Here is a 17,225-nt window from a genome sequence, read left to right as displayed (position 1 = left end):
AGCCGCCCGACGAGGGGGAGCAGAGCGCCGCAGGGACATGGAGGGCGCCCGGCCGGAGGCGCCCGCGCCTGGCCCCGTCTAGGGCGCCCCGCGGGCCTCGTCCCTCCTCCTCCTCGGAGCGGGGCCGCGGGCGCGGCCGGGCGCGGCGAGGAGCGGGACCGGGGCTGCTGCACCACAGGAGGAGCCGGCCCAGGTGAGGAACGCTCGCCGTCGCCGGAACGCTTGCAGCGGCGCGGCCCCGGCCCCTCGGGCTGCCTGCCCCGCCCAGGGCGGGCAGCGGCCGGCTCAGGCCAAGGGGCCGCGGTGAGCCCCGGCTGCCGCAGCCGAGCGCGGGGCCCAAAGCTGCCCCGCTGCCTCCCCCCGAGGAAGCCGCGGTCTCGCTTCCGTGATCCTCGTTGCTTTGATATTTTAGGTTTTTCTAAATGAGCTTACATGTATTTTTTGTCTTGTGTATTCTGTAATTCAGCAGAAGGACGTGGAAAAGTAAATTCTTATGCTAGAAATTGTTTTCGGTGGTGTCCAGCGACAGGAGAGGAGCAGTGGCCATAAACGAAAACACAGGAAGTTCCACCTCAACATGAGGAAGGATTTCTGTACATAAAAGGTGGCAGAGCCCTGGAGCAGCTGCCTGGGAAGGGAGTCCCCCTCTGGAGACATTCCAAACCCAGTGAAGGCATTACCCGCTCTAGGTCACCTGCCTTGGCTGGGGGTTTGACCAGATGATCTCTGGAGGTTCCTTCCAGCCTTACCTGCTCTGTGATTTTTATAATTCCACACTTGGTATATTTGTCAGTGAGATGTTGAAGTACAGATGCAACTATTCGTTTAAAAGTAAGATATATTTAGCAAAGCCAAGAATGAAAACTGGCTTAAAATTCTGATTATGTTACTTATAGGTCTTTAAAGTTTAATAATAATTTTTTTTCTTTTGCGTGTTACTTGTTTTAGGAAATAAGCTTTAAGTAGGAAGCAGTTTGTGTACTTCTTTAAAGTTGGTTTTAAATAGAGAAGTGGGGAGACTAAAACTGTGCATTTTTGACTTTTCAGTAATATAATTCCACTTTGCTCCATTTTTCCTCCTGAGAAAAAATAGGTTTTTTTTGATAAGAAATGTAGTCTACTAAACACGGAGTCTAAAGCTTGTGTATTTCTAGGATGTATGTGTAATTTACAGAGTCAATTTACGATGTGTTTTGTTTGGTTTTTTTTCACCGTGTGCAATTTCTTTCCGCTTTCGATGTCTGTTTCTTTCAGGAAAAAAATGAAAATATTTTCTGAGTCTCACAAAACTGTTTTCGTTGTGGATCACTGCCCCTACATGGCAGAATCATGCAGGCAGCACGTGGAATTCGATATGTTAGTGAAGAACCGCACCCAGGGCATCATTCCTCTGGCACCCATCTCCAAGTCCCTGTGGACCTGCTCAGTGGAGTCATCCATGGAATACTGTAGAATAATGTATGATATTTTCCCTTTCAAGAAACTGGTAGGTTCTGCCAGCCATGCTGCATATCATGCTTGATACAATTTGGGATGTTTTCATTTTTTATTGAAGTATTTTAATATCTTTGTGTTGTTTAGAGTAAGATATCAAATTGTAATTTATCACTTAAAATTTGTTTTTGCTGTTTATATACTTTATTATCCTTTAATTAGTTTTAGTAGTATGTAAATCTCATTGCATATTTAATTTTGGAATCTTTCATTGTTCTAATGTCACATTACAAGCTGGTGCAAAACATGGAGAGGTGCTTTAGGGCAACTTAGAGCTTTATTATTGTGCTCTCCTGAGGAATGACTTTACAAAAGCTTCAGTGAGGAATTGTCTTAAATTGAAGTTTCTTGCTGAATACACGTGGTAGGCTCTCTGTAAGAGTTTTGGTGTCAGCATTGAAGGAATTCTGGGCTTTAGGAAGAGAGTAGGATTGCCCTGGAGCTAACAGTTTGGAAAAGTGGGAGGAGAGTTTCCTGACACACACAGCTCCTTGTTTAGAAAACCATATTTTCTTAGTTTGTTAAATCACGGTAGATATTTACCCCATGATGTACTGTGGCAGACTTTGGAGAATGATGTGCAGTTTACAGTATTAGAATTTACTTTATTTTGTGCCTATCCTGCTGAAAATATAATTTTTAAAATACTAATATTTTGTAAATCTTATTTGGTGTAGAGAATTATTTTCTGGTGTAAAAATATAAGTTGTTAATCATATTACTAAGGGGAAAACTTAATATAGCAGGAGTGTGTGATTTTTGTGGGTTTGTTATTTTGAGTTTGGCTTGTCATTGCACATTATCTCCAGACAAAAGAAGTGCAATTCATGTTTGCTTAAATTTGGGAAAGTAACAATTTAATGGCTGTTACCTTAATGTGCTTTTTTGATCGTTGTAGGTGAACTTCATTGTGAGTGATTCTGGGGCTCATGTGTTGAATTCTTGGACTCAGGAAGATCAGAACTTGCAGGAGGTATGATTTGTAACTGTTGTTTTGTTTTGTAGTTCAGATTTCATTGTGAAATAAACATTGTGTTCCATGTGAAGTAACTGTGGTTAATTACAGTGTTGGTGGAGCTAGTCTGAAATTGTTGTATAACAGAATTTCAAATAGCCGCCTGTGAGCCTGGACTATTCTACAGACAAAATCTAAAAAGAATCCAGTATCTTTAAGTAGAGACTTAAATATTTAAAATAAGCATTATGAATAAATTAGTTACGTATTTCTTCTGTAATTTAGTGCTACCTTTTGAACTTAAATTCTTTTTTGAAATATTTGCATGAGAGGCAAATAACTTGTGTTAAATACTTTAATTGTTAATATCCTATTTATGGTTGTGTTTCATCCTCTGAAAAATTTACTTGGAGGAAGAAATGCATTTCCAAATTCTCAGAAAATGAAAGCAGAAAGCAAGGAGCAATATTAGAATGTCTTTCGGGTGTTGGATATAAGTTGTTATAATAAGTCGTTATTTTAGTTAGGTATTTTTCTGTAATAAATGCGAATAATTAAATCGCAAAGGATAATTTAGGGCCGAATGTTTTCCAGAAGGCTGCCAGTGAGGTTCGTTAGTGGTCCCATTTGCCCTTCTATCAATGTTAATCTGCAGTCAGAGTGTTAGAAAAGCTGGGAGGTGCCTCTGGGGGTAACTGCTCTCTGTCCCGCCCAGCTGATGGCGGCGCTGGCGGCCGTGGGGCCGCCGAACCCGCGGGCGGACCCCGAGTGCTGCAGCATCCTGCACGGGCTGGTGGCCGCCGTGGAGGCGCTCTGCAAGATCACCGAGTACCAGCACGAGGCCCGCACCACGCTCATGGAGAACGCCGAGCGCGTCGGCAACCGCGGCAGGATCATCTGCATCACCAACGCCAAGAGGTGGGCACCGCGGGCTCTGCTGGCTCCCGGCATTGCCCCCAGGGCTGCAGGCAGCTCCTTTGCCAGATCCTTCTCAGAGCACTTCTCACCTTATCAAAGGTTTTGTTATGGGGTTCTGACAGATGGCGCATCCTTAATGAAACCACTTTTCTTTGTAGTGACAGCCACGTTCGGATGCTGGAGGATTGCGTTCAGGAGACCATTCATGAGCACAACAAGCTTGCAGCTAACTCTGACCAGTGAGTATGCCTTTTACAGTTTCTTGTGTCCTCTAGGAAATATGGTTGTGTTTCTGTCACAAAACTCACTATAATGAACCATTTGAATGAATGTGAAGTAGAAGGTGGTAAATCATCATATTGTTGGCTTAGAGCTGATGTATGATCATTTTCTTTCTAGTGTCATCCTCGTAGGACAGGATTTCTTTAGCTTGTTACCTTCTACATCTGCTCCAAAATGAGATGCATAACTGTGCCTTGTTACACATTGTGTTTTTAATCACTAATTTATCTGGAGCAGTTTTTCTTGATTATACTGTTTACTTTAATGTTCACCTTCCTTTGACTAAAATAGCTAACTTCTTTGAAACTAGTTTCAGTTTCTAAATGACTGTATTGCCTGGAACTTCCCTTGAGATAAAGGAATCTTAAAATACAGAGTGCATCTCCTCTGAGAAGTCTTTCTCCATGTATGTTTTGTCTAATGAAACTGAAGTGTTTGTCTACAGCACTGTGTTATCTTGTAAAGTTGTTGTGGGTTGAGATCCTATTCCTGGTTGCTCCTCAGGCACTTCAAGAGCAGAAGCAGCACTCTCCTGTTTTCTTCCTGCTGCAGTTGCAGTTTCATGGATTTATAAAGGATCCTGCCCAAGGAATTAGCTGTAAAATCTATTGTAAAGACAGGGATGTCTCATTCCTAGGTAGAGATGTGGTACAATGTTTGTATCACTCCAAACTTCCAGCCACATCAGGATTAGCATATATCCCATTACACGTCCCAGCTCTCTGTGCTGTTTGGGTAGTTGTTCTCATGTTCCCTGGAATCCCCTCATTCTTACCTACACTTGGAGACACAAATCCTCTGTAGTGTCAACATTCAGCTGAATAAAGCTGAACGGATTGCACCAGTTAAGGACTTACTCCATTGATGTGTCCAAAAAAGAAGCACAGTGCTGTAGCATCTGAGGAGCAAGAAGTGTTAGGCTTTTATTTTTATTCTGATCAGAACTTATTTTGAAGTCTGTGCTTTTGAAATTCGTATCTGTAACATAGTTCCTGCAGCACGCTTTTATAAACAACATGTTACTAACATATGTTTTGATTCTGTGTTCTAGATACCAGAATTAATTTAATTTTTGGAGATAATCTGCCACACTGTAGGCTAAGCAAAATGATTTTATTTTTAAGTCTAATGCAGATTCAGAAATGTGAACTGGTGTTAATCCACACGTACCCAGTTGGTGAAGACAGCCTTGTTTCAGATCGTCCTAAAAAAGAGGTGAGGAGCTTAAAATGAGAAAGCTTATCCCAGATTGAACCATGTCAGACTGAAAGTAGTGCAAATTATTCTCAGTTGTTCAGTAGCAAAAGCACATGTGGTGGTTGTTTGAAACCAAGTACATTAAAAAATCTGTAATATATTCTGCTATTCAACAGTCTGCTCTGCATTAACATGCTGTCTGTAAGAAAAGACCCCAGAAAAATGACTTAACATGAAAAGCATGTAGTGCTGCATAGTATTTAATATATGAAAAGGACTATGAGGAGGTACATTCCTGTGATTCATTTCTACAGAACTCTGCTGTAGTTGTGCTAAAAATTGTGAATAGAAGATAGCAAATTGACTACTTCTCTCTCTAAGGCAGTCTCTGGGTTTGGGTCCTGGGATTTTTTTATTGTTGTTGTTTGGGGTTCTTGTTTTGGGGTTTTGGAGGGTTGTTGTAGTTTTTGCTGTGTGGTTTTTAAAATTTACTTTGTTTTGGTTTTGAGCCCCAACCCAATGTTCTTTTTGGCTAAGGAAAAATCAAATACATCTCCTAGCTTGTGTTTATTTGCCTTGTGTATGTACGATGCACTTACAGGTAGACATCTAAAAATTACTTTGCTGTTACTCAGCAGGTAAAAGAATGTAAAACCAGGCCCAGAGCTGCTGTTAAGATTTATTCCCCATGTTGTGATGCTAATTTTTCCTATCAACAATTAGTGACTCAATTTTTAGCACACTTCTAATTTTTTTTAACCATTTTTAAGCACTGCATCTGTAGCAGTTGGCATACTCAAAGTTCAGAGTTCAGAATGAAAATAGTTTTTTGCTTCTTGCTCAGTAGTTTCCCCTGGTGTGGGTTTCTGAGTGGTAGCTTTAGCAGTATAAATGCTTATTTGAGAATTGAACAAACTGTAGTGCTGAATGATATCACAACCTAAACTATGAATTCTATGTATCAATTCATTTCAGCTCTCCCCTGTTCTAACCAGTGAAGTGCACAGTGTCCGTGCAGGGAGGCACCTGGCTACAAAACTGAATCTTTTAGTACAGCAACACTTTGATCTGGCTTCAACCACAATAACTAACATCCCTATGAAGGTAATATTGTGTCTGCAGCTCTGTGTTAACCAGATGCATCACTTCTAAATTTGTTTGAAAACTTTTGATGTTTATTTTAATTGAATTTTTACATTGTTTTTCTCTCCATATCATATTTTCTGTTTTGTTTTTTTTTTTCTTTTATTAGCCCACATTCAATGTCTGTGATCAGGTTAGTAAAAATGAAGTAGGGGAAAAAAAAAGTAAAGAAGGATCACAGAACAAAATATTGTATTGCCAAATCTCAATTTTTGATGTAGCAATACAAGTGTTATTTCAGTTCTGTTTGTATTACTTTATATAAATACAGTCTCGTTTACCTCAGATCAATTTGTCTGTGATTCTTTTGTCTTTTTCTAGTTGTGTTTAGATATTCTTGACCCTTGTGCATTATAGTGGCATAGTGAGTCTTTTTTTCCTCTGTTTCATTATCATGCCCACCCAACATAAAGGTGTTTGTAACTAAAAGCTGCTTTTTTACCAAGGATTTTCCAGTGGGTTTTCTACTCTGAAAATCCATAAACATGAAATGGAGACAGGATATATCTAGTTAAGAAAGAGATTCAATTAAGTGTCTTGTGGTAGAAGTTATGTCCATATTTTAAATTTTTTTGCTACTTGGAGGGAAATCAGTTTAGAATGTCAGGTGTTATGTTGACAGTAATTTTCTGATCAGGCAGCAAGAGACAATTGAGACAGGTGTGTCAGTTTTCAAACAGAAAATGAGCCATGGGCAGGTAACCTTCATGATTAAAAAAATTCATTAACTTGTAACACAGCCAATCATTGCATATTTGAAATCTAGCAATATTGCATGGATTTTATGAGTTAAAACATGATATCAAAATAATTTTCAGTTTTTATGAGAGTTTGACATGGGTCATGACATAGATGTGACTTCAGTTTGCAAATACCTTGTCTGTAACTTTCTGACCTGTGTGCTGCTGGTGTGCCTCTCCCTTCTGCCTTTGTCTTTATAGTAATAGATTATGTTGGGTTCTCTGTAGTTTTTTTCTTTTTTTTTAAATTGTTTTTCTTTTTAAACTTGGAGTAAATTAGCAGAGTTACTGTTCTGTTTTTGCTGATCTTCTGCAGCTGTTTGAAGATGCAGTGTCCTCTTTACAAAAATCAATTTTTTGAGTTATAAACTTGCAGCTGCAAGTGCACTTCTTTTCATAAGCTTAAGAAGTACTAAGTTCAAAGTGTGGGTTTTGGTTTGGATTCTTTATTTTTGGTTTTGAAAAGTAATTGTCACTCTACCCTGCAGTGAGTCTTTGTTGCTGCTCAGTAAGTTGTAACTGCTGATTATGTAACATTTTGTAGGCTTCCTTAACTTCACTAATTTAGTGAAGTAGTCAAGCCTAGTTTTTACTTGTATGTGATGCTCTGCATGGTGACATGAGGCTTGTGTAAAGAGGAACAGGGTTTCAAAAATGTAAATAAAGGGAAAAGAAGTTGGCTGCATCTTTAAACTGCTCAGAAAGCAAAGTTCCCTCAGCATTGCAATCCTGTTGTTGTCTGAGGCACTTGGAGATTTTTTGTTTTCTTCCAGACTGAAAGACAAATGTAGAATCATTTATGAAAATGGTGACCTCTAGCTAAAGTAATTCTGTTTATGTCTACCTTTCTCTTTTGAAGGAAGAACAACATGCTAACACATCAGCCAACTATGATGTGGAGCTGCTTCATCACAAAGAGGCACATGTGGATTTTTTAAAGAGTGGTGAGTAGGAATGGCCCTCTGAAGGTGGCTTTTGATCAGCCTCTTTGGGAGTATTCACAAAGGAAGATTGAGACCTTCAAATCCATGTAATTTTCAGGCTCAAATAGTAAATATTTCAGTTATTCCTTGTAACCCAGGAAACTTAATTTGTAATGTTGGCATTAGAGTTTTACTCATTATTGACATATTTTAATACAGCAATGAGAAAACAGGCCAGATTCACATATGTTCAGGAAATTGCTGTGAGATTTGAAGGGCATGTCAGTTTCTTACTGAGATACAAAAAGTAGGTGAGAGACCAGATATGCAGGGAGATTTTACAAAAGGAAGTCCTTCTTGTGGATATTTGTGCAAAATTATGCCTTGCACAATTGAACTTTGTTAAGTAATAATAATTAGCACCACTTACATCCCACAGGCCTGTTTATGGCAATAATGGCTTTGGAAAAAACAAGACTTGTTTGGCTGTTGAGGTTTTTTGTTGTATTTGAAATACCTATCTCTTTTTTTTGTAAATTTGGAACTATTACCTAGCATTCCTCTGAGGTGAATTTTTAATAGCTCAGCCAAAGTTAGAAAAGCACAACACTTAGCCTTTTGCAGAATTATTTTGTTGAGGAAACTGCCTGATGTAAAACTTTGTTAAAAATCAGCTTATAACTTCTCTATTAGTAGAATTTAATGTCATATGATCCATAAGTAGCCATTTTGGGGAGTTTGTGCTTTTTGTCCCATTGCTTTGAGGAAGAGGAGGTAATTCCTTTGTCATCTCCAAGTGCTGTGCTCCAAATTTTAGGGGAGTGGATGACTAAAGATTGATGAAAAGCATGGGGTGTTGCAGTAATGACCTCAGCCTCACCTGAACTGTGTTATGATGTTGAAATCTTACAGCATTTATTGCCAGGGCTCAGAAGCAGTTTTGTAAAACCTGTAGGCTCCAGGAATTAGGTCTCCTAGGAAAATACAAAAGCACTCTGCCTGCATTTCCTCTTCACATGTTCCCATCAGGACTTTGAGAGGAAAAAGTCTGTTCTTAGATTCTGTAAATTTTGGGTTCTTTCATTTGTTTCTAAATACATAATTCAGCTGTAATAGCTCTGATGCTAGGAAAGTGGGAATTTAGTTACACTGGTCTTATTTCTCTGAAATGTTGCCAAGAAATTTTCAGGATAAATAAGTTTGGCCTTCAGATATTCTGAGAGATAATTTCTAAAATTGCTGCAGTTAATTTTAATAATAAAGTATTTCCAGTATTTTAATAATAAAGCATTTGTGGTCAGTAGAACACATTGAGAGAATTCAGGCTGAATCTGACATAGTGATGAGACCAAATATTTCTTTCCCCAAAAAACTAAACTTGTCAAATGTACCTTTAGATTGGTTTAATTGACTTTGGGAATACAATATGTACAAGAAACAGTCAGCTCTAGTATGTAAGAGTTCTGATTTCTGTGTGGAAAATTTTGATAAAGATATTGTCTTAAAGTCCTGAGCATTTTAGCAGTAAAAAATTGCCTACTACTGATAGAACTAAACTTATGTAGAACTTTCTAATTGTCAAATCAAAAGGTTTGGTATCTTAAGTTTTAAATTTAGATTGCTTTGTGTATATATTCATGTTACATTTTGTACCTTAAGTTTAGAGTTGTTTTTCTGTAATAAACTCTGGTTGATCCCCCCACTTTCTGCCTTTCTCTGCAGGTGATAACCACGTGGGTGGCAATAGCAGAGAAGGCACATTTAAAGAAACTGTGACACTGAAATGGTGCACTCCTCGAACCAACAGTGTGGGTAGGTGCCATGGAACTTTCCAGACCTGGTTGGTAACTTGTTCAAATCTGAGTACAGGAGAGAAAGCCAGGGCAGCTCTGAGGTGGCTGTGCAGCTCATGCACCCTGTTAACTATTAGCAATTTATGTTGACTTGTTGAGCCAGCAGGCCAGAAATAGAGGTAAAAGAAATAAGAGCAGACTGACTGATCAGTGAAGTGATTCAGGAGATAAAGAATTGGGGTTTCTGCTGGAAACAGGGCTTGGTTGGGAATGTATGAGATTCTCACAGCTGTGGATTCTTGGGAACCCTCCCAGTGAGGACTTTCAGACTCAGAGGCATCTAGACTTTCTAGTTCTGCTCATTGTGGACTAGTCTCCTCTGCTTCCATTGTTTTATTTTGTGGAATTTTTTTTTCTGTCTCTGGAATTACACTCTACTTTCCTACTCCTTTATTTTTCAGAACTGCACTATTGCACCGGAGCATACAGAATTTCACCAGTAGATGTAAATAGCAGACCTTCTTCATGCCTTACAAACTTTCTCCTTAATGGTAAATTTGTGTCCTTGGCTAATTATTCAATGTTAGAATTTTTAATTTTGTAAATGGAGCATGTGGCACATTTTGATTGGTGTAGCAGTAATGTGTATAAACTGTAAAAATACTACATTTATTTTAAAATGTCCTATAAATAAGAGAAGAAAGTTTTTAAATGTCCTCAAAGGCAAATGTATTTTGAATCTTAAAGATGGGAGGAAATATGTAAAGCAGCAAGTATTGAAATGGAGGTTTGTGTGTTTACAAGCAAAATGGCATTAACAAACATCCTTTTAACAGAATGTTTCCTTCAGTCAAGTGATTTGATTGTCTAAACATGCAGTGGTTTTATTAAAAACTATATTTTAGTGTATTTTTCTCTAGAGATTGTGTAGTGAAAATGTCCTTTGATTAATAAAAATGGTTAGAACCAAAATTAATAGCATATTTCAGGTAAGCTCATTCTTCTGATTTTTGCTTCCTTAGCAAAAGAAACTTATTTGGAGAATGCACCCTTTAATGCTTGGTGTATTCTACTGAAAATAAGACAAATGCAGTTTTATTTCTGTCTGAAGAACAGTATCCATTTTAATCATTAGCATCAGCTAATGGTATAAGTACTGATACCTTTATACCTTGAGTATAAAGGTATCAGTATCAACTGATACCTTTATGCTCAAGAGGTTATTTTATTACTTTTTGAAAGTTACTTGTAATGAGAGTGGTTCTGCAGCAGGGCCATTTGAATGCCTTATGAATATGTATTTTTTCCTAAGAATAATATCCTATAGAAGAAATGATTGGTTGGTCTAGGAGAGGCCTTTTGGTGTTGCTTTGTAAAATTTTAGGGTGCATATACCCTGTTCTGTGTCAAGAAATGAGGAGATGGAAGTTTGTTATTAAGCTGGGTGAAAACACCACCTTGGTGGGTTCAGATTCTTCTGTATTTATGCAGCTCAAAATTTAAAATTGCAGCACCCAGGAATGAGTGAATGAAACTGATCTCCCTCCACCAGGTCGCTCAGTGTTGTTGGAGCAGCCACGCAAGTCTGGCTCAAAAGTCATCAGCCACATGCTCAGCAGCCACGGGGGAGAGATTTTCTTGCACGTGTTGAGCAGCTCCCGCTCAATCCTGGAAGATCCCCCCTCAATTAGCGAGGGCTGCGGTGGGAGGGTCACTGACTACAGGATCACAGTAAGGGTCTTTCTGTGCTACACTGCTGCTTCTCTCACATGACAACAGATGCTGGGCAGGTGTGGGAAGGAAATGTTGGAGTGGCTTGCATGGTCAAGCTTTCTTTGTAATAAATACCTTGATAGATATTTGGTAGAAAATACTGCATTTGTTGATTGCTATGCCTGCTTCATAAAATACTTTGTGTGTCAAGGAATGCCTCCTTAATTCACTAGGAGTGTTTAAAGTTGGTTCTGGTTCTAGAAAAACATTTTTCTTAGCAAGTTTTTTCTGTGGATTGGATACACATCGGACTATATTGTGTGCTTATTGTCAAAGGATAGATTGCATATGAGTGTTTGTACAGTAAATAAAAAAGATGAAGTTGACAGCTTTGAACCCTGATATCAGACAATCAGCTGACATGTCTTTTGTTTATCCTTTATTTTTTTCAATACATCCTTGATATCTTTTGTAAATAAGCAGAAGTTCCTTCTGGAAAGATATAACTCTTCCCATACATGATATACCTTGCAAATCTGGAAGTTCTTCTTGTCAAAACCCATACATTGATCTTTACCCCATATATCTGTGCCCCTGTTTTTGTGTTCCCCCTGGTTAATGCATGAGAGTTAGAGACAGGGCTGTGGTTGGTAGGGTCGGATGTGGCAGTGGGATGGTACAAAGTGATAAGCAAGGCTAAGCTGTTTAGCCCCTTCACTGAAAGTTACTTTGTTAGAGAAATGCCTAATTGTATCTTGTTTGGTTATCATTAGGATTTTGGTGAATTTATGAGGGAAAACCGATTAACTCCTTTTCTAGAGCCCAGATATAAGATGGATGGAAGTCTTGAAATTCCATTGGAACGTGCAAAAGATCAGTTAGAGAAACATACTCGTTACTGGCCTATGATTATTTCTCAGACCACCATCTTCAACATGCAAGCTGTAAGTAACCTGGGCTGTGTACATTTTTGTTGTGTTCCTAGATTGAGTTTCCCCTTGTCACTTGATGAAATACCAACTCTATGGGGCGATAAATCCCTTGCTGTATAATCAGTTTATTTTCAGCTTTATTTTTCCTGAACTAATTCTGTATTTAATGCAGTAGATTATTGGAATGCTATTTAAATAAAGTAATTTGAACCTGACAGCTCCAGTTCTGCTGGGTAAAGAAAGCATCTACTTACACTTAGAAGTAGTAGTAAACTGAGAATAAAAGGGTGGGTTTTGTTGTGTGTTGTTTCATTACCTTTAATTTTTTAATCCCTGTTGCTCTCCTGTGACACACACACATTTTCTTGTTGTTCATTCCTGTTTTGTCTTGCAGGTAGTGCCATTAGCCAGTGTGATTGTGAAGGAAACAATGACTGATGAGGATGTGCTGAATTGTCAAAAAACAATATACAATTTGGTGGACATGGAGAGGAAGAACGATCCACTGCCAATTTCAACAGTTGGTACCAGAGGAAAGGGGCCAAAAAGGTTATGTGCACATCTCTCTTTGTTGATTCTGGACTATTTCTCAGAAATACTCTGTTGACAATGTTTTCATACCAGATTTTTAAAATATAGCTAAAAGTAATGCATAGTGAACTAAACACTGTATTGCACATCCCAAATGCTGTGTGTATCACCTGTATCATTTAGGGGCTATAACAGTACTGATAGTACTGTATATTAGGGAAAAGACCTCTACAATTTTATTATCTAAGAATTTTAAAATGTTAAAAAATATGAAATCAAAGATAGTTATTGGCAAAGTTAAGAAATTGATACAATATGGACAGATAAAGTGGAATAATTTCAAATTAATAAAAAGGAAAACTTGAGTATATTATAAATGAATGGTGCATTAAAATTGGGATATATTGGAATTCTTATGGAACAGTTATTTCAAATATGGGATACATCTTTAAAATAAGCATGGAATATTCTGATCCCTCAACCACTGGGATGTGTTCCTTGTATTTCCAAGAATGGATTGAAAAGAAATTCAGCTCCTGATTTGCCTACATGACTGGGAGTTATTGACAACAGTGTGGTGCAATCCTCCCTAATTTTTTTTAACCTAAATAATGTAGTAATTAATTTGCATGTCAGTGCATGAGTGGCCCTCTGACATTGCATTGTTAGCAAGCACCTGAGAGGTTTCACAAAACATAATCCATTTCAATTTAAACTTCACTCTGGGCATTAACTGGGAAATGTTAATGTGGTTCAAGCATGGAGTAATCCCAGGTGGAGAAACCTGCAGTAGAGGAGGACAGATAATTTCTGGGGAGATATTTTTGGTCTGGGGGTTCTGTGTTGCTTGTTCAGGCCTGCATTCATCCAGTCAGTAGCTGAATGGTGGTGGTGACCCTCGGTGTGGTGTTTCCTGGCCCTCAGGGATGAGCAGTACCGCATCATGTGGAACGAGCTGGAGACCCTGGTGCGAGCGCACATCAACAACTCTGACAAACACCAGCGCGTCCTGGAGTGCCTCATGGCCTGCAGGAGCAAACCCCCCGAGGAGGAGGAGCGCAAGAAACGGGGCAGGAAGAGAGAAGACAAAGAGGACAAGTCAGAGAAGCTGGGCAAAGACTATGAATCAGATAAGCCATGGCAGGATTCAGAGAGGTACATTTTCTAAAGTGAAATCAAACTGTAGCATAGCTGTTGTTCTTAGCTGACCTCTTAGCCAAGTGTTGTAGCTTGAGGAGTTCCTGCTGTTGGATTCTGTCATAACCACACCACCTATTAGATATTAAACTGCTTTATAGAAACCTAAAGCATGGCTGAAAATGTGGGACAAGCAGTTGTTTTCTTCTGTCAAGCTGTAGATAGTTCAGTGTTCAGGTTGATTAAACAACCCAGCTTGATTTGGCTCTTCTCTTCAGCTGAGCATAAGGATTATTGCCATTTACCATGTTGTTACTGTAGCTTGTCTAAGTGGCAAGCACCTGTCAATCTGTTCTGTATTCCTTCTTTGAAACTACTTTCTACAGACATCCAAAAAACTCATGGTAGTAAGCTTAATTTGCATGTGTTCTGTGCATGCTGGGATCACTTAGGACGGGAGGGCCTTTTCATCTACCCTGCTGTCACCGTGCTGGTGACATTCCATGCCTTCCATGTGAATGATCATTCCTACAACAGAAATGGGGACTGAGATAAAAGGGATTTGGTGTGAATGGGTCTGAATTCACCTAGAAAAGATAATAGGAAATTGTATCATTTCTCTATGTATTTATTTTAATTTAGTCTTTCCTTCAAAATTCAGACATGAATTGTCTCAACAACTAAAGTGAAGCTGTGTTATTAAGAACCCTTCCTATATGTAATGCTTATACAGAGGATTATTTGACAATTATTTTACAATTCTCTATTTTTTTTCACCCACTTCAAGGGGTCAAAAGAAAATTTCTTATGGTACAGGTCCTGTATAATTTTGAGCAGTACAGAAAGCTATCAAGAATTATGTTGTGCTCAAGCATATTTTTCCTCACCCTTTTCCTTCCCTCTGGAAAAGGTTAAAAGGTCTTTTGGATCGGGAGAAAGAAGAACTGGCAGAAGCTGAAGTTATCAAAGACTCCCCTGATTCTCCTGAGCCCCCCAACAAAAAGCCTCTCATTACAATGGATGAAATGCCCACAGTTGAAAAGGCAAAAGGTAAACCAGAACAATTACAACAGATTATTTCTTTTAAAGGTAGATGTTGTTGCATCAGTCTGTGTTTTCTAAAGTAATGAGGTGAATCATATTGGAGTTAAAGCTAAGTCAGTGAAGATCATGTTTAATTGAATGCTAAATGTTGAGAAATTCTTGGAAAACATGTTAACCTGCCAGGTCTGTGAAAAAAGGGAGATACTGAGACACTGTATGGGTCTGCTGATTGACTCTTGGGTTGACAGGAGGGTGGCCAAGTTCCTGCTGGTGCTGTCTGACCTCCTGTATGTGGGAAATGCTGTTTGAGGGCAGGCATCAGAAATCACTGTCTCCTGCTAATAAATAATCAACTTGCCTAAGCAGTGCAGTTGTCAGAATGGACAGTTCTCACTCTTCCTTGGTGTGAATGATTTTCTGTCACAGTGGCTGAGCTGATGCTGAGATTCTGCATTTAAAGCAGAGTCCATCTCACATGCAGCAGCTCCTCAGCCATTATCACTTTGCATATTTTCTGTTTATTTAGCCACTACTGTAAGTTTGTTCAATATTAGTTGTTTTAACATGTTGAATTACCATAATCTGTAATTTCCTTTAAGGTGTTATAATGATGTAATGTTAATTCAAAATTTTCATCACTTAGACTCTTTTTGCTTACAATTTTAGGGCCAATGTCCTTGCTGTCTTTATGGAGCAACAGAATTAATACTGCCAACTCTAGGAAACACCAGGAATTTATTGGCCGGTTGAACTCTGTCAACAACAAAGCTGAGCTGTATCAACATCTGAAAGAAGAAAATGGGTTTGTATCAGGAAATGCACCACTACCCATATCTTGGTAGCAGTCAGTGTGGAGTTTACAGCATTAGATACTCCTTTGATGATTAAAATATCTGAGTACATTCCTTTGCTTCTCAGCATTGATGGAGAACCACAGCAGTGTTTGGTTTTCTGTTTGCATCTGTGCTGAGTGAGACTGACTGCTGAGAGCTGGGCTTCCCTGGGCCTCAGCATAACTTACTAAACTCTTACTACCCCTGCAGCAAAACTCTTATTAAACTGCAGGGGTTTAAACAGTAGCTGAGACTTTCTGCTTGCTTTAGCTTCCAAAGGAATGGCTGATACAGAGATATTGTTGGTAATAAAGTGGTTGACTCTTAGGCTGTGTTGTAATGAAGTAGTCCATGTTCTACAAAAAATACTGGAAAACCAAACCAGCCTCCTCTGAAGGAAATCAGATGATGGTAGGCAATGATCAGTGTAAGAGGGCTGAAAATGAAGTCCTTGGAAAAAATGGCCAAAGCTCAAGTTTTCAAAATGGATTCTCCAGTCACATGAATATTATCCAGTCATATGAATATTGTCTGTTTTGGTGAAGTTGATAGTGGATGGTTTTTCACAGCTGAAATGTATCTCTGCAGAAACCTTTCCTTTATGTACTGACTGCTGCTTAAAGAAGTATTAAGAGGAGATAAGATTGCATATGGGGTAGGGAGAGACAGGACAGTTCGTGAAGTAAAATGTATTTATGAAAGTATTTAAATCTGATTTTTTTTAACTTGATTTTTCTTCCAGTAACAAGCCTTACCACTTGTTTGCTTGCCTTTCAGAATGGAAACAACAGAAAATGGAAAAGCAGGCCGGCAGTGAGGATTAATTCTGTTTCTTGGGACAAAACCTGGCCAAAATGCAAAACTATTTAATGCTGGAATTGCTCCTGGTACTGTTTCAATACAATTGTATAGCTGTGGTTTGATTGGTTTTTACATTTTTCTAGACCTATTTTTGCTATGAAGTATGAAACCTGCGTATCACGTTAAACCAGCTGTGTGCAAATAGGAGCTGTCCTGAAGCGTTTTCCAGTCGTGCTTTAGGATGAAGAAAACCTCTGCTGCCATGGAGTAAATCAAGTAATCAAAAATGTTAGTCACCTTAAAGTCCTTGCCCAGAAGTATTGGATACTATTTCAAAATCAGTGATGACTGTCTGAAAAAAAAAAGAAAAATTGAAGTAATTTACAGTAAGCTGATAACATCCTTAATTTTGGTCCATGAACACCTTTTATTTATATGAGGATTCCTCAGGAGTCCATAATTATGGAAAAGACCGCACACTGGGTACCCAGACACTGAGCTGAGAGAGTGCCAGTCTTGGTTTTCATCTGAGGGGTGGGAGGGTGAGGGGTTTTACAGATAGAAACTGTTGGTTTAAAGACTTTTAAAAATGGAATGGAAATGGTCTTTAGAAAGCAAAGCCTTTCAAGTTGTTGTGTTGGAGTTAAGGCTTTGTAAGCAAAAGTACAATAAAATTTTTTGCTAATAATTATATTATTGATGAAGTGTGTTCTGTGAGATACTTGTGGTTGCAAGTCTGAGGGCCTGAGTTGGAATGGCTGTGAATGAAAAGGTAGCTGATCTGTCTTC

The 17,225-nt window shown here is 38.8% G+C and overlaps 1 protein-coding gene across 3 annotated transcripts; it reads left to right on the top strand.

Moving 5' to 3' along the window:
• Positions 1–94: 94 nt before the first annotated feature.
• On the top strand, positions 95–16,820 carry INTS13 (integrator complex subunit 13). Of its 3 annotated transcripts, XM_054282144.1 has the most exons (18): positions 95–193; positions 1,255–1,486; positions 2,393–2,467; positions 3,165–3,367; positions 3,526–3,606; positions 4,774–4,864; positions 5,822–5,950; positions 6,099–6,122; positions 7,589–7,673; positions 9,375–9,464; positions 9,907–9,996; positions 10,998–11,176; positions 11,932–12,102; positions 12,485–12,639; positions 13,546–13,776; positions 14,669–14,808; positions 15,469–15,604; positions 16,413–16,820. In XM_054282144.1, exons 2-18 carry the CDS (start codon positions 1,262–1,264, stop codon positions 16,450–16,452), a joined length of 2,145 nt encoding a protein of 714 aa, XP_054138119.1. In that variant the 5' UTR covers positions 95–193; positions 1,255–1,261; the 3' UTR covers positions 16,453–16,820. The 3 variants fall into 3 exon arrangements, with proteins under 3 accessions (XP_054138119.1, XP_054138120.1, XP_054138118.1); XM_054282145.1 differs by lacking the exon at positions 6,099–6,122 and having other exon boundaries at positions 96–193; XM_054282143.1 differs by lacking the exon at positions 95–193 and having other exon boundaries at positions 1,238–1,486.
• Positions 16,821–17,225: the final 405 nt, after the last annotated feature.

Source organism: Melozone crissalis, unplaced genomic scaffold, assembly GCF_028551555.1.
Source record: "Melozone crissalis strain CALT ecotype California unplaced genomic scaffold, PUWL_Pcris_2 ptg000033l_1, whole genome shotgun sequence".
Classification (NCBI taxonomy): Eukaryota; Metazoa; Chordata; class Aves; order Passeriformes; family Passerellidae; genus Melozone; species Melozone crissalis.
Note: the sequence above shows the minus strand (reverse complement) of the source record. Positions and strands in the feature narration are given on the sequence as shown.

What these genes read in the sequence shown, in the direction of transcription:
- INTS13 (XM_054282143.1), top strand. Translation starts at nt 1,238, where the DNA reads ATGTCTGTTTCTTTCAGGAAAAAAATGAAAATATTTTCTGAGTCTCAC. An exon ending in TGCATCACCAACGCCAAGAG is followed by an intron (nt 3,368 to 3,525) that starts GTGGGCACCGCG and finishes TTTTCTTTGTAG; the next exon opens with TGACAGCCACGTTCGGATGC. An exon ending in TCACTGACTACAGGATCACA is followed by an intron (nt 11,177 to 11,931) that starts GTAAGGGTCTTT and finishes GGTTATCATTAG; the next exon opens with GATTTTGGTGAATTTATGAG.